Here is a 17,702-nt window from a genome sequence, read left to right on the forward strand (position 1 = left end):
TTGAGACGGGGTTTCACCTCGTTGACCTGGATGGTCTCGATCTCTTGACCTCGTGATCTACCCACTTCGGCCTCCCAAAGTGCTGGGATTATAGGCGTGAACCACCGTGCCTGGCCTATACTGTGTTCTTAACTGTCACAGCTTTATTGGCAAATATATGTAGTGTTTTTAAAGTAATCACTTACTATATGAGCAGGCAAAGTATGGTTGCTCTTAGTAAAGAAAGAGCCAACAACTATATATATATATATATATATATATGTATATATATATTTTTAAAGACAGAGTCTCTCTCTGTTGCTGAGGCTGGAGTGCAGTGGTGTAATCTCCGCTTACTGCAATCTCCTCCTCCTGGATTCAAGTGATTCTTGTGGCTCAGCCTCTAAGTAGCTGGGATTACAGGTGCGCATCACCACGCCTGGCTAATCTTTGTATTTTTATTAGAGATGGGGTTTCACCATGTTGGCCAGGCTGTTGGCCAGGCTGGTCCTGAACTCCTGGCCTCAAATGATCCACTCACCTTGGCCTCCCAAAGTGCTGGGATTACAGGCGTGAGCCACTGCATCTGGCCCCGGCCAAATATTGATTAGCCATATTATAATACATAAGTATAATTTTGAATATACAGATATAAAATAGAAAACCTCTTAAATTCTTATCCCTAAAATCCAAATATACTTTTAATACCAAGGGCAGAAATCATTATTGCTTAATTGTAGCTGAATTAAACATAATTTTTAAAATAGCCTAAGCTATATTCCTAATATAACTCCTATTTCATAAAAAGTTGCCTAAATGACAGATTCTATGTAAAAGCACCAATATACTATGCAAAAGGACCTTGATAGAAAAGGACCTTCCTTGATAGCAAAAAGACAGAAGGTGGAAGAATTAATGGATGTATACAAGTGATGTCCTTACATTTCCCTCACTGTGTTCAACCTTATATTACTAATTTTGCAGAAGACTAAAATGTTAGTCTGAGTTGCATAGCATGTTAAGTTTAGAAAATATCTTAGAGATGAAACAGTCTCATCTAATTTAGATTTCACTGGCATTGCTATGTGCCTTATTTATATTGCATAAGCAGAATCTCACATTAAATGTTGAGATACTTAATAGTCAATGGAATTAAATTGTACTACATCTAGAGTTTGTCATTTGTTATATGGGACTTTTCCTCTATAAACCTGCTACATAGCCCCTATTATTGTTATATAGTTATTTGAATCTCCGTTTGACCTGAATAATTTTTCAAGGAAAACCTAGGAAGTAGCATATTTCAAGCTGTTTCTTTTATAGCACCATCATACTGTGTATGTTTATTGATACTTAATGGATACTTGATTATCTTCTGTTCACTTAATTTTAAAATTTACTTAAAGTTTTCTTTTGGAACACTATTTCGGTGTGTTAACACATGCCTCCAATAGCTATGAAGTATACTATAGCTATTTTGTCTCCTTTTGCAAGAGCTCTACTTGCTAATTAGGGTGTTGACTGTTGTGGTGGTGATAGAGGTAATGATTGTGGTAGTTGTAGCATGGTGGTGATAGTAGCAACACTGGTGGCACTAGTACCTTACCTTTATATCATTTGATAGCTTAGAAAATTGTTTACATATATGATCTATTTAGAGTGTTTGAGAATCTTGTGAGACATCTAAAAAAGACTCTAAATTAGTTCACTAATAGCTTTATTTATATACAATTCTAAGTTTACACTGAACTTAAAGAACTCTACAAGGCTGGGAGTTCCAAAAGATTAGCAGGACATCACCTAAACTTTGGTTCTGTTATTTTACCCACTTAGGCAAAAACTTTTTTGACCCAAAGAGGCAGTATTATGCTTTGCTGAAGGATAGTTGGGTGCAGGAGAGGTGGTTGTGCATATGTCCGCAGAAGTCAGCAGTTTTTTATCCCCAATTGTTATATACAAAAAGCTCCAAAAGTTGAATGTTTTTTAGTTGTTTGTTTGGTGGAAAACCTCTCATACTTTGCTCTTACCAAAAAGCCTAATCTGAATTAACTTGAGACTTTCTGGTTTTTATTTATCCTACTTGGTATGAATATTCTTCTTATGTTTTACTGCAGGAATATTAAGTCATATGTTTACAGGCTGCTACTGTTTTTAGACCTAACTGGGTGTTTTATTTAATATATGTATCATTTTTGAATTATGTTTATAAAAATATAAACCTATATTTAATTTTTAAAAACAAAGCTACTGTAACATTGAACATAAAATAGGCATGTAGTATTTATTATTGGTTGTTAGGAATATTGAAGAGTTTCTTTTGAAACTTTTCTTTTCCTCAGATACTTATCTTCAGCAAATCCTAATGATAACAGAACTAGCTCCAATGCAGATAAAAGCTTGGTAAGTATTTTCTTAATATTAAGAAAATAATTTTTAGAATTGTTTTGTGGATAATACATTTGTGTGTGATAGTAAACTTACATATTGTTTGTGAAGCCGTAGTTAGCTAGATTTTTATGGCATTTTTATCTCCCGTCTCCTTTCCAGTCTGATTTTTTTGCTCGAATATCAAATGGAATAATATATTTGGAGGCTGTTAGTAAACTAAATTGCTACACAAATTAAAGTGGTCATCTTTTTTAATCTTTGGAATCAGGAACTGTGATATATCAGTGTATCATTAAGGGTTTTGACAGACAAACAGATACATGTTCAAAAGATTTAAACAGAGCTTTATGTATGTGTAAATATACATAACATGAAATTTACCTTTTTAATCATTTTAAAGTGTGTAATTCAATGGCATTAAGCACCTTCACATAGTTGTGCAGCCATCACTGCCATCCATCTCTATAACCTTTTCATCATCCCAAACTAAAAGTCTATACCAATTAAATAGTAACTCCTTATTTCACCCTCCCTCCAGGTCCTGGTAACCACTATTCTACTTTCTGTCTCAATGAATTTGATTATTGTAGGTACCTCATATAAATGGAATCATACAATATTTATCTTTATATGACTGGCTTATTTCATGTAGCATAATGTCTTCAAGGTTCATCCATGTTGTAGTATCTATTAGAATTTCCTTTGTGTTTGAGATTGAGTAATATTCCACTGTGTGTGTGTGTGTATGTGTGTGTATACACATATATGTGTGTGTGTATATATATGTGTATATATACATATATGTATACACACACTATATTTTGTGCATTTATTAAATGAAGAGTTTAATGAAGGGATGATTAACATGCTATGAACATCAGTAGAGGGAAACAGTGAAGGGTACTAAAGCACCCATGTATGAACAAGAGTTGAAAGCCAGTGCCCCTATACTGAAGGAGCAAAGAGAGAAAATCTTATTACCATAGCTCAGAGAAAGCCTGACATCATAGAAGAAGAATACAGAACATAGAACCTTGCAAGAACTACAGTAAAGCACAAAGAGTGTAGGGAGAATGAATATTTCTTTTTTTTTACCTTCAGATTCCTTCTGGTGTCTCCTGTGGGTTTAAACCAACCTTAAAATCATAGGGCTACAGAGTAATACAGGCAATGCACTCTGTAGATTTTAAGGCAAAGAAGAGCAGAGGATGGATTTTCAAGATTAGGAGGGAATGGGGGAAATGGAGAGTAACCAGTATAGTCAGCATCATTTTAATTTGTCCACTGAGAAGTAAATTACTCTAGAAATGAAATTTTAATTGAATTCTTTCTGTTGTTTGTATAGGTCATGTTCTGAGACAGAGGTAAAACAAAATTTTGCTTACATTTCAGAAGGTCCTTTGGGTTAACAGGATTTTTTTTTTAAATGTCCAGAATAATTATGTATCTATTCCTAGAGCATTCTTTGAACTGTTTGTGTACTATTGCCTACACTTTTTTTTTTTTTTGGCACAGAGATGTCGCAAGCCTGCGTATTTTTAATACAGGGGAGGAGGAGGTAGCAGCCATTTTAAAAAAAGTAATAATGATTCTTTTCTTTCTCCTTAATATATTTACTCTTAAATATAAGAGAATGTGCAGTGGAAAGGGAAAGTGAGAAAAAGATGAAAGAACTATATGAGTACCCGTTCGCTGTTAAGTTCATCTTTCTCTTAAATTTTACTCCCAGTAGAGCTGTTTGGCAAATTATGTGTAGCTAACAAGGGCTCAAAAATCTTTGACCTAGGTAATAATGAGTTGCTGTAACTCAGCTTTCACTGTATTACTTGACTGTAGAATTAGAAGTGCTTTCGGACTTCAAAAATATTCAAAGGATTAATGTTTTCTTTGGGCTGAGTTTGTTCAGTAGTGATTGCAATAAATTTGTCAGTAGTTGCTACCTTTATCTTTTGCTCTGATAATCTCACACGGGGGAAATACTAATTATTTTAACGTAGAACTAAGTACAAAATCAACTGATTTTCCTTGAAAACCTTTTAGCAGAGATACCAATGAACAACTTTGCAATTGCCAAATACAATACATGATTTTCAGCCCATATCTTATTTTTCTTCTTTGCTGTATTTGACACTGACTACTTTCCTCTTCTTTAGAACTTCAAACTTTTATAACTCTTTTATGTTCCTATTGTTTCCCTCTTTTTTACCTCCTATATTTTTGAATTTTATTTATTTTTCAATCCTCTTTGTGAGATCTTCCTCCTCTGCTCATTTTTGATTATTAAACATTTCCCAAAGTTCTGATCTTGGCTCTCTGCTCTTTCTCTGTGGGTAATCTCATTCATGTCCCTTGCTCATCTGAGCTCTTTCTCTTTCTTCTGTATACTTTCTCAGGCATATCAAACTAAGCCACAGCTAAACTCACTGTTTCCTGTTCCTATACCCTCCCTAGCAGTGTGTTGACTGTCTTTCATAAAGGTATTATATCTGTTCTACCTTCCAGTTGGTTTGGTCATACACTATGCTTTCTAATTGATACCTTTATCCATTACCTCCTCTTCATTCCTAATGCCTCTGCCTTTTATCAGATCCATATTCTCTTGTCTGAACTGTTTTGATAGCTTTTTTTTTTTGAGACAGAGTCTCACTCTTGTTACCCAGGTTGGAATATAGTGTGCACGATCTCTGCTCACTGCAACCTCCGTTTCCTGGGTTCAAGCTTCTTCTGCTTCAGCCTCCTGAGTAGCTGGACTTACAGGTGTCCACTACCATGCCTGGCGAATTTTTGTACTTTATTAGTAGAGACAGGGTTTTGCCGTTTGGCCAGGCTGGTCTCTAACTCCTGACCTCAGGTGATCCACCCACCTTGGCCTCCCAAAGTGCTGGGATTACAGGTATGAGCCACCGTGCCTGGCCTGTTTTGATAGCTTTTTAACTGGTTGCTCTTCTTAGAATTTCACTGCCCTCTAAGCTGTTCATTCACCTTATTATTATTGTAGTGATGTTTCTGAGATACCAGTATTATGTCATTTCTCATTTAAAATGCTTATAGGTTAAAGTCCCCAACTCCAATTTGTGCCTACCTAACTTCTTAGGTTTAATGTGAGTTGTTTTTCCTGTTACATTCTGTGCTATGCTATAGTACTTGATTTCTTTCCATTTCCCAAATGTGTCATATTTTCTTCTGCAGAATTTTTGGGCTTATTGTTCATTCTAGCTAAAATGCTTTCCTTGTACCACCTTCTTTGCTTTATCAGATTAATTCCTCTTATCTTTTAGGTCTCAACTCAAGGATTATGTATTTCTGGCAGAATTAGAAGTGACCTCTTCTCTCCTTTGGAATACTCTGTAGATAATTTTATTATTATTTACCACATTCTATTGTAATATTTTGTGTATATGTCTTTGGGACATTGTAGGTTCTTTTTGCTCTTCTAATTTCACGTTGCCTCACTATGTAACTATTTGCTTCATGAGAACAGGAATCAAATCTTTTTAATTTTTATATTTCTAATGACCTTACATTTAGTAGATGTTAAGAAAATGCTTGTTAAATTAATAATGAAAAATTTGAGATAGAAAAGAGGTAAGATTAAACTAAATTATTTTCTAAAAAGGTTTAAAATATTAACATAAGCTTGGTATTTTAAATGTCTCTATTCTTAGTAGAATGAGTTTTTGTTTTTTTCTTAAAGCAGGAAAGTTTGCAAAAAACAATCTATAAGCTGGAAGAACAGCTGCATAACGAAATGCAGTTAAAAGATGAAATGGAGCAGAAGTGCAGGTGAGAATATACTTTTAAGTTTCTAATATTGAAAGTTTTATATAGCAAATACTTATTCGAAAGCTTACATTCTGCAAACATTTGAAAGTAGATAGAAAATGAGGATATAAAGATTACTACTGATAATACATCTATGTTGTGTCTGGGCTAGAATTGAAAGGTAGTATTTATGTTGGCATTAGTTATAGATGTATTTTCTTCAGAATATTTAAAGTACATTTGTTCCTGGGAGCCTGTATTCTTAAAAAACTGTAATGCTGATTCATTTAGTTGCCTGACTTACTGCTTTTTTCTCCTTACATAATTAGCTAACTAAAAGGGCAAATTAGCCTATGCATGGTGGATCACTTGAGGCCGGAGTTAAAGACCAGCCAGGCCAACATGGTGAAACCCCATCTCTACTGAAAATACAAAAAATTAGCTGGGCGCGGTGGTGTGCACTTGTAGTCCCCGCTGCTTGGGAGTTTGAGGCACGAGAATTGCGTAATCCTGGGAAGCAGAGGTTGCAGGGAGCAGAGATCGCGCCACTGCACTCCAGCCTGGGTGACAAAGCAAGAGTCCGTCTCAAAATGAAAAATAAATAAAAGGGAAATCAGTTTACATTAAATAAGATGCTTTTTTAAATGTAAAATGTTGTTGAAGATTAAAATATACTAAATTTTTGGTGTGGCCATTCTAATTTCCACTGTGGTTCTCTAGAGCAATAACTCAGTATTTTTTCTCTGTTGGTCTAATTTCAGCATGTTATTGGCATTAGACCCACAGAAAAAATATCTTTGAGTTATGCTCAAGATTAATGTAAATAACCTAGCATAATGCTGAATTACTTATCAATTTTAAGCAATAATTTTTTATAATTATGTTTTTAGTGAATAGTATTGAATAAATGAAATGCAAAGGTAACATGAAAAGTATTCAACAAATATAATTGGGAACACTGGTAATTTTGTGACAGAGCAGGTGGGGGGTTTGGTGTAAAACAAGTAAAATTGTCACTTTTAACCATTCCTGATAGATTATGTGTTTAAGTGTACAATCCAAGCTTCTTTTAGAAAAGCATTTGAATATAAGCAAATAATTAACTGATCACAGGATTTGGAAACAATTTCTAACTATAAAATATGTAAATAAGGGGAAGAACTGGGTAGATACTTTTATATAAATGTTGAGAAGTCCCTCCATCCAAAATAATATTTTAAACAAAATTAAAAGACAAGTGACAAACTGGTAGTAGTGGTGATTGGTGATCAACTTGAGGAAGTAATAAACATGGCTGAAGTGGCTAATAATCATATGAAAATATATCACCTCAAGGAAATAAAATTGAGATGAAACTTTTAAAACTTATGTATGGAATTCATAAATAGTTTTTAAAATAAAAACCTAGTGCCAGGGATTGTGGAGTGATATTTACTTGCATTTCTTTTTGTGAGAGTGTAAATATATGGTACATTTTGTCTGAAAGATATACACTGTAGCTTTGTTTGAACCTTCTATTTCACAAAAATTTAGCTTTGTGTTTTTTAAAGTTTGACTTTCCCTGCTCTACTTCACTTACCCACCCAAGCTATGCTATAGTACTTGATTTCTTTCCATTTCCCAAATGTATTAAGCTAAAAGAATTTGGTTGGAATATATGACACAGCTAGAAACAGATATTGTCTAGATGTTCACCACCACATATAGATTGAGTTCAGACTGATTTAAATCAAATTTTCTGCATTTAAATCATTTTAGTTACATTCATTTATTCAACAAAAGTTTCAGTTAAAGTGTCAAATAATGTGCTTGTCAGTAATATAGTACTGAATAAATCAAGACATGGCCCCTCTCCACAAGGAGCCTGTAATTTAGCAAGAAAAAACAGTTATCAAGAAGTATGGTATGTGTTAACTGGGGAGAGAATAAAATTATACAGGAATATCAGGAATACATCAGGAGATGCCTGTACTATTTTGTCAGAGACCAGACTAAACTAAAACCAGAAGATTCAATGGAAATTATTAGGAGAATGGAAGGAAGTGTTAGGGTCCAGGAGGTGAGTATCTGTGAAGGCCGTGAGGTAAGAAACCTTGACTGGACAGTAAGATGTGAGGGAAGGAAAAGCTTGAGATGAGAATGGGAAGGGTGTCAAGGTCTGGCTGGGGAGGATTCTTTTTTATTTTATTTTATTTTATTATTATTATTATTTTTTGACTAAGAAATTTGGAATTTAAGTGTGATGGAAGAATATAAAAAGTCATTAAACTGAGAAGTAAAGAATATATATCAAATTTGCTGTTTCAAAAGAACCTCCTAGTTAATTAGCAGCACTTGGCACTTTATTCAGCTAAATGGGAGTGACGGAGGATGAGTCAAGGATGATTCCTAGGTGATGTCATTACTCGGGGACTCTAAAGGAGAAGCAAATTGGTATTGGGGTGGGAATGTGAAACAGGGAGTAGGTTCCATTTTGGAGTGCTGAATGAGGTATTTGATGAGACATCCTTGTGAAAATGTTGCATATATAGGTTTTGAAGCTCAGAATTACATTTTGAACCAAAGAAAGCAAATTGTAATGAAGATAATACACTTTGAGTGTTGCCAAATGGTCCCTTAACTGATTTGATGTATGCTGCCTTTCTCTTCATTTATTTTATTTTGTATTAAAAGATAAATGGCTAATTTTTGTGTAGTGACAAGTATTGCATGAGGGGGTTTAGGGAACCTTAACCTGAGATCCATAGACCTCCCCCAAAGAGTCCGTGGATAAAATTTGAAGTCCTTAAACTTAGATGAGAAAAAGTGAATGTTTTCTTTAACTTATAACTTAATTTTAGCTCTTGTTTCAATTCTGAGCATAGGCAGCAATTCAGTTATTACCAGTGGTTGTTCATTTTTATTACTGATAGAAATTATAACTGTTTTCTTATTACAGTTGTTACAGCTATCTCTAAATATCATTTATGATCATCACTACTTTTGAATTACTGTTGCTAGATCTTGTGATTTAATATAGTAATAAGGAAGCACATATACTACTGAATTATACTTTTTTTTTTAAATTTATTACTATATTTCAATATAATGGACTTCTTCTTCCTTTTTTTTTTTTTTTTTTTTTTTTTTTGAGATGAAGTCTCATTCTGTTGCCCAGACTGGAGTGCAGTGGTGTGATCTTTGCTCACTACAACCTCTGCCTCTTGGGTTCTAGCAACTCTCTTGCCTCAGCTTCCCAAGTAGCTGGGATTACAGGCACCCACCACCACGCCTGGCTAATTTTTTTTTTCCCTCAAGATGGAGTCTCACTCTGTTGCCAGGCAGGAGTGCAGTGGCACTATCTTGGCTCACTACAGCCTCTACCTCCCGGGTTCGAGCGATTCTTCTGCCTCAGCCTCCTGAGTATCTGGGACTACAGGTGCGTGCCACCACCCCCAGCTGATTTTTGTATTTTTAGTAGAGACAGGGTTTTACCATGTTGGCCAAGCTGGTCTTGAACTGCTGACTTCAGGTGATCCACCTGCCTCGGCCTCCCAAAGTGCTGGGATTATAGGCGTGAGCCACTGCACCCAGCCTAGTTGGCTTCTTTTAATCATATGTAATTTTTGTGCTTTAAAAAATACTATTTTGAAAAAAAGCGATAGGCTTCACTTGACTGCCAGAGAGATCCATGGGACTAAAAAAGGATACAAAACTCTAGTTAAATGGAAAAATAAGGAATGTGAGTATTCAACACTGGGCAATAAGAAATAAATATGTTTCTAATCTGTATTGCTTTTGTTTTTACAGAACCTCAAACATAAAACTAGACAAGATAATGAAAGAATTGGATGAAGAGGTACTTTTTGTTTTCTAATCAGAAGTTTCCTTTTTGAGATCCCTCTTTCAAATTGTTTTGTTTCCTGAGAAAATTATATTTGACCTCTATAGTTTGAAACACAAAACAGAGCCAGAGAAATGTGATGAAAGCCTCACTTTGGACCTGCAGGTTCAAGTGGTACAGATTCGATTATACTTTAGTATCCTTTGTACAATTTTATTCTACAGTCATACTGAAATTTTAGTATGTAAATTTCAGTTCAGTGGTTCTCCATGGTTGCAATGTGAGAAAGAAGCCAGAGAAGCAAGAAATCAGAAATTGAATCTCCAACTATATCAGAAAGAGACAGACAAATAAGGAAAGGAGAGAAATACAGTTTAAAATATTTTAAAAGGATTGACACTGACATAATCTCATGTAGTCAAATGGAAAATATATTGATTTTAGAACATTCATCTTTTCCATGGGTACGTTCCAAAATTTTTTTATTATTAGGAAGACATAACAAGCATTCATAATTCATATGTTTGTTTGCAAATATGTAATACATTTCCATTCCTCTTAGTCAACTTCTAAGTATCTTTCTACTGTGTCTATGAGTCCTGTTAAAAGAAATACACTTTCTATAGTCTTCTCCTAATATATTACCTACTTTGCCCTTTTTAGATTTAATCTCTGATAGTTTTTATGCTGTGTTAATTTTTTCTTCCCTTATAGAATGGTATCTGTCAGTGGCTTACTTTCTTTCATGTGTAATTTTGGATATCTGTAATCATCTATGAAGACTGAGATAGCATTTGTTTTAAAACTTGCCTTTATACTTAGCCTTAGCAGTTTATATTTGACTCTGGATGTTTAAGGAATCATTTTTTGCATATCTTCCACTTATATTTAATTTCTGAAACACAGATAAAATTCAAATGTGCTAGATTTAAGTTACTCATTTTTCCAAATTAGGGAAATTTGAGATAAGAAATTAAAATAGTCCCACTTCTAGAAGGATGGAGTAAAAGTACCTTTTCCCTATTCCTCCCAGTAAGTACAGCTAAAAACTGTAGACATTTAACATAAAACAAACAAAAAGATTTTGAAAGGTGGAAAGAAGGCAAACCAGCCTGGGTTACTTGCGTTCTGAGAAACAACACATGAATGAATCTTCAGGGTTTTCTTTTTGCTGCATGTATCCTAGACCGGGTGCCAGAGAAGCCAGCAACCTTGAAATATCAACAGTCACAGACAGAGCTCCAAAAAATGCTAATTTCCTTAGCCTAAAGATGAAGAAAGGAGCAGACTAGCAAGTCAGAAAACTTACACAGTCACTGCCATTTTCAGCCAAATACCACAGAAAAAAGGTAGCCTCACTCTTAACAGCAAAGAGAGTGGGAAGTCTAGATTTTCCTCTCTACTATACCGTAGCATAGCACACCCCAACTTCCAATTTGAATAGTGTCAGAGAAGGCCCAGCAAAGGAATTTTCATCTCCTGTGGGCAGTAACAAAGCTTCCCTCTCTCCCCAGACAGTATAGCAGAGACCATTTGGGGGATCTACTCTTAAACTTCCAGCTGGCCGTAATGGGGTGCCCCTGCCACTGCCTCCTGGTTTGGTATCAAAAGAGGCGTGATAGGGAGTCAGAACTTTGACCACTGAAAATAACAAGCTCCCCTCCACAATGCAGTGTCAGTGGGGCCACATAAGGAGCAGCCATGGTGCACTCAATGGAGGCCTGGTAGAGTGTCAGAACTCCTGTTTCCACCCAGCAATGATGAGGATTTGCTCCCCTCCCCACCTGAGGTGTCAGTAGAGGCTGAGTGGAAAACCTCAACTTCTACAAATTCCACCTGACAGAAAAGAGGCAGCACCCCCTTAGTTCCACCAGAACAATGTCAGAGGAGACCTTTTAAAACAGATTTTAAATAAGATCCAGAATGTTATAAGATAATGTCTAGGTTTTAATAGAAAACTACTCATCATATCAAAACTAGGAAAATTTTAACTGGAATGAGAAACAATAACTAATACCAACACTGAGATGACAGATATTAAAATGATGTGATAAGAATTTAAAGGAATCATCATCATAAATATGTTTCCGTGAGCAACTATAAACATACAAACAAGCAAAAAAATAGAAAGTCTCCAAAAGACATAGACACTATAAAATAGAGCTAACCAAAAATTATAATAACTGAAATAAAAATCTCAATAGATGATGTCAGCAGCAGAGTCAACACTGCAGAGGAACGAATCAGAGACCTTCAGCAGAGAACAATAGAAATTATCCAGTGTGAGCAACAGAGAAAATGGTCAGAAAAAAAAAGTGACAGAGCCTCCAGGACCTGTAGAACTATAGCAATACAGTTCTAGCATTTGTTTCACTTGAATTACTAAAGGAGAGGAGAAAGGGGGTGGGAAGAAATGATGACAGAAAATTCAACAAATTTGACAAAAGACCCGAACTGACAAATAAAAGACATAAACCTACGAGAAGCTTAGCAGGCCACAAAAAGTGTAAACCCAAAGATACCCACACCAAGACACAATAGTCAGAGCGTAAACCTCCAAGAAACTTAGCAAACTGCAAAAAGTGTAAACCCAAAGATAGCCACACCAAGACACAATATTCAGACTTACGAAAATTAATTACAAAAAGGAAGTCGTAAATACAGGACAAACTTTACTAGAAAGGAAAGAATAGTGCAAGTAACAGCTGATTTCTTATCAGAAACCATGGAGGCCATGAGGAAGTGGCATGACTTTTTCAGGTGCTGAAAAAACAAAAAACAAATTTATCAACCCAGAATTAATTCTATGTTCAATTAAAATATCCTTCTCAAATGAAAAGAAAAAGACATTCTCTGATGAGGAAAAACTAAAAGAATGTGCCACCAGCACACCTTCTCTAAAAGAATTGCCAAAGAAAATTATCTAAACAGGAAATGATAAAAGAAGGAATCTTTGCCAGGCAGGTTGGCTCATACCTGTAATCTCAACACTTTGGGAGGCCAAGGTGGGCAGCTCACTTGAGGCCAGAAGTTCGAGACCAGCCTAGCCAACATGGCAAAGCCCCACCTTTACTAAAAATAAAAAGTTAGCCAAGTGTGGTAGCACATGGTTGTAATTCTAGCTGTTCAGGAGGCTGAGGCTAGAAAATTGCTTGAACCTGGGAGGTGAAGTTGGAGTGAGTCAAGGTCACACCACTGCACTCCAGCCTGGGCAACACAGCAACTCTGTCTCCAAAAGAAAAAGGAGGAATTTTGAATTACCAGGAATAAAGAAATAGTAAAATATGGGTAAATACGTTTTTTTCTCCTCTTGATTTTTTTTATATTAGACAGTTGAAGCAGAAATTATAATACTGTCTGATATGGTTCTCTGTGTATGAGAAGAAATACTTTAGACAATCATAAACAGAGTAATGGGTCATAAAGAAAGGTAAAGTTTTTAGATTGGATGTGGTGGCTCACGTCTTTAATCCCAGCACTTTGGGAGGCCAAAGCTGGCAGATTGCTTGAGCCCAGGAGTTCAAGACCAGCGTGAGCAACAAGGCATAACCCCGTCTCTACAAAAAAAATACAATAATTAGGCATGGTGGTGCACAGCTATACTCCCAGCTACTAGGGAGGCAGAGGTGGGAGAATTGCTTGAGCCCAGGAAGTTGAGGCTGCAGTGAGCCATGAGCATGCCACTGCACTCCAGCCTGGGTAACAGAATGAGACCCTGTCTAAAAAAATAAATAAATAAGATAAAAAAAGAAAGAGAAGGTTTTTATACTTAAACTAGTAAGATGCAAATATCAGTAGAGTGCCCTATATATGAAGCTATGCATATACAATGTAATATCTAGGGCAGCCACTGAAAAAGCCATACAAGGAGATACATTCAAAAACACCATAAGTAAATCCAAAGGATTGCTGAAATAATGAATAGTAACCCACGTAAAGGCAGGAAAGAAAATGTAGAAATAATAGAGATCAAACAAGAAAACAAAAATGGCAGACTTAACCCTAACATACTACCCATAATCACGTTAAATGGAAATTAAATGGAATACCAATCAAAAGAGGTGGTATGAGTAGATTTTTTTTAAATCCCCCATTTATTTGTTATCTATCAGAAACTCTTCAAGTGTAACAACATAGGCAAGTTGAACATCAGAAGATGGAAAGTGATAACATAGAAATATTAAAAACAGCAATATTGACAATATTAATACCAAATAAAGTAGACTTCAGAGCAAAGAAAATTACCCTGAGCATAGAGGAATATTACATAATGGTAAGAGTCAATCCACCAAAAAGAAAGAAAGATCCTAACTGTTCACCAATGAAGCAAAAGTTGATAAAACTGAAAGGAGAAGTCAACCAATGCATAATTGTTGGAGACTTCCAACACTCCTAAGAATTGGCAAACATAGGAGAACTCAACCACACTGTCAGACACCAGAATTTGTTCAACGTTTATAGAACCCTACACTTAACAGTAGAATATGCCTTCTTTTCAAGTGCTTAAGGAACACACACCAAGGTAGACCACATCCCGAGCTATAAAATAAACACATTTGAAAGCATTGAAATCATACCGAGAGTTTCCTGACCAAAATATAATCAGATGAGAATAAATAATAGAAAAATCTGCAAATACATGGAAAGCAGACAACAAACTTCTAAATAATCCATAGGTCAAAGAAGAAGTCTCAGTGTAAAAAATACATTGGAATGTTAATTGTGTCTCATAAAGCTGTTACGGCTCTTCATCTTTAAAAAATATTTAAACAATGAAGTGAAAATACATCATCAAAATTTGTGAGATGCTGTTAACATAGTGATGAAGATTAATTTATAGCACTAAATGCTTACCTTAGAAAAAAGGAAAAGTCTGAAATCAATAATTTAACCTCCTACTTCTAGAAACTAGAAAAAGAAGAGCGAAATAAACCCAAAGCAAGCAAAAGGAAGGACAAGTAATGATAAGAGCAGAGATCAATGCAGTTAAAAGCAGAAAAACAATAGAGAAAATCAATGAGACAAAAAGCTGTGTGAAAAGATCAACAAAATTAACAAACCTCTAGCAAGACTGATAAAGGAAAAAGTGAGGACACAAATTACCAGTATGAGGAATGAAATAGCGCATATCACTATAGATCATATAGGGATCAAAAGGATTATAAGGAAATACTATGAACAGTTATAAACACAATTGAGACATTTAAATGAAATGGCCTAACTTCTCAAAAAACAAACTACCACAACTCATACAGTGTGAAATAGGTAATTTCAATAGCACTATATAAGTGTTAAGGAAAGTGAGTCCATACTCTCTGAACTTTTTAGATCATATGGATGACAAACATGAAGAGAAGTTCACATCATTAGTCATTTGGGAAGTGCAAATTAAAACTACCATGAAATATTACTCCATAACCATAAGTAAAAGTAAATTTTAAAATTATGTCAACAACTGACAAGGATGTGGAGAAACTAGATCACTTGTACATGCAGGTGGATTGTAAGATGGTACAGACATTCTGGAAAACGAATTGGCTGTGTTCCTGAAAAACTAAACATGTATCTACTATGTGACCCAGCAGTTGTATTCTTGGGCATTTATTCCAGAAAAATGAAAATTTATATTCTCACAAAAACCTGTACCCTAATGTTTGTAACAGCTCTATCTGTAATAACAAAAAACTGAAAACAACCAGAATGCCCTATAATAAGTGAATGGTTGAATAAACTTTGGTACATTTGTACCATGGAATACTCAGCCACAAGAAAGAATAAACTAGATACATACAATACATGTTAATGGATGGATTTTTAAGGGCTTTATGTTGAGTTTTAAAAAAAGACCTACCTCAAAAAGTCGTATATTGCATGGTTCCATTTATAGAACATTCTCAAAAAGACAAAATTATAGAAATGGAGAACCATTGATTGCCAGGAGTATGGGTGATGGGAGAACAGGGATGGGTGTGGCTACAACTAGTGACTGGAAAGAGATTGTTGTGATGACCAGTTCTGTTTCTTCACTGTGGTGATGCTTACATGAACCTACATATGTGATAAAATGACAGAACTGTACCCACTTTATACCAGTGACAATTTCCTGATTTTGTTATTGTGCTATTGTTATATATAATGTATATTGGGGGTAGCTGAGTGGAAAGGAACTTGGAACCTCTCTGTACTGTCTTTGCAACTTTCTTTGAATGTATAATTATCTAAAAATTAAAAGTTAGAATGATAAACTTTTATAATCAGAAAGACCTTGAATGATTTATGTCCAATTTTTGCTTAAAGATGAGAAAGCCCAGAAACACTATAAAACAGGTTTTCTAATATGGAGTCTTAAAAAGTGAAGCATCAAAAACAAGACTGGTAGTGGTAACTCAGAAACAGAAGATACATTTTTAAGTTGTGAAAAGTTGGGTATTTTAGGCTGGGCATGGTGGCTCCTGCCTGTAATCCCAGCACTCTGGGAGGCTGTGATGGGTGGATCACCTGAGGTCAAGAGTTCAACACTAGCCTGGCCCACATGGCAAAACCTGTCTCTACCAAAAATGCAAAAATTAGCCGGGTGCAGTGGTACATGCCTGTAGTCCCAGCTGAGGGAGAATTGCTTGGAGGCAGAGGTTGAAGTGAGCCAAGATTGTGCCACTGCATTCCAGCCTGGGCAACAGAGTGAGAATCTGTCTCAAAAAACAAAAAAATGATATTTTAATCCTCTCTCCTATAGTTTCTAAATTAAGAATTTCCTTGATTGCTTTTTAATACACACTGGTGGGTAGATACCTAGAACATCTTAGAAAGATAAAGCAACTTGTTGTTGACAGAGATAGGATTAAGGGAGACAGAGAGGAAATGGTGAACTAACTCACTGTACATTCTGTACCGTCTATTACAGTTTGAGCTTTTCATCAATTATCAGATGATCCTTTCATATTTCATACCTTAAACTTGGGATTATTAACAAACCAAAATATTGGTAATATAATACAATACTGTTGTCTTAAATTTTGAGAGTGGCTGTCTGTCTGAAAAGATTCACAGTGTTGTATTTCAAATTCTTGGAGTCAGAAGTCTGAAAATTTTTATCTATCAAGTTCAAATAAGGAGATTTTTCTGTTTTCTTAAAAGGCAAGCTGCTTAGAAAGTTGTATTCGGAATACTATTTGCTTTTGAAACAAACCATTCATCTCAAGTGTTAATATTTTTTTTTTCCTTTTTCTTTTAAGAACATAGTACTCCCTTGAATGAATGATGAGAGTATTAATTGCAGTGGTAACTTTTATCATTATAATTTCAGGGAAATCAAAGAAGAAATCTAGAATCTACAGTGTCTCAGATTGAGAAGGAGAAAATGTTGCTACAGCATAGAATTAATGAGTACCAAAGAAAAGCTGAACAGGAAAATGAGAAGAGAAGAAATGTAGAAAATGAAGGTAAATTGTCACTACTTTTGAAAAATGGTAGAATTTCTAACACTGTCATGATGTTGTCTTAAATTTAGTGTTCATGTTACATACATGAAGCTGCAGTCCTAAGAAGCTACAATCCTAAATAACCCAGGTCTCAAGTTAAATTTATAATATATTAAAGTAAATAGTAAGTAGCATTTAACTAGAATAGTGATTGTCATCATGGTGTGCATACTGGAATCTCCTGGGACGCTTTAAAGAGTACTAATGCCTAAATCCCAGCAATTCTAATTTAATTGGTTTAAATGTGTGGCCTGAGTATCATTATTTTTTTA

At 35.1% G+C, this 17,702-nt stretch overlaps 1 protein-coding gene across 3 annotated transcripts in view; it reads left to right on the forward strand.

The window, feature by feature from the left end:
- Nucleotides 1-17,702, forward strand: part of ROCK1 (Rho associated coiled-coil containing protein kinase 1) — a 163,433-nt gene that overhangs the window by 90,704 nt on the left and 55,027 nt on the right. For 2 of the 3 annotated variants that reach the window (XR_010343642.1, XM_012445002.2), the window contains exons 11-14: nucleotides 2,319-2,379; nucleotides 6,062-6,150; nucleotides 9,919-9,967; nucleotides 17,256-17,391. Coding sequence is in view for 2 of the 3 variants with exons in the window: in XM_012445002.2 (XP_012300425.2) it covers nucleotides 2,319-2,379; nucleotides 6,062-6,150; nucleotides 9,919-9,967; nucleotides 17,256-17,391 (335 nt within the window). In the remaining variant the exon portion in view is untranslated. The remainder of the gene's footprint in view (nucleotides 1-2,318; nucleotides 2,380-6,061; nucleotides 6,151-9,918; nucleotides 9,968-17,255; nucleotides 17,392-17,702) is intronic. The other variant, XM_012445003.3, reaches the window with a different exon arrangement.

Source organism: Aotus nancymaae, unplaced genomic scaffold (genome assembly GCF_030222135.1).
Source record: "Aotus nancymaae isolate 86718 unplaced genomic scaffold, 86718_ANA_hifiasm-v0.15.2.pri h1tg000020l, whole genome shotgun sequence".
Classification (NCBI taxonomy): Eukaryota; Metazoa; Chordata; class Mammalia; order Primates; family Aotidae; genus Aotus; species Aotus nancymaae.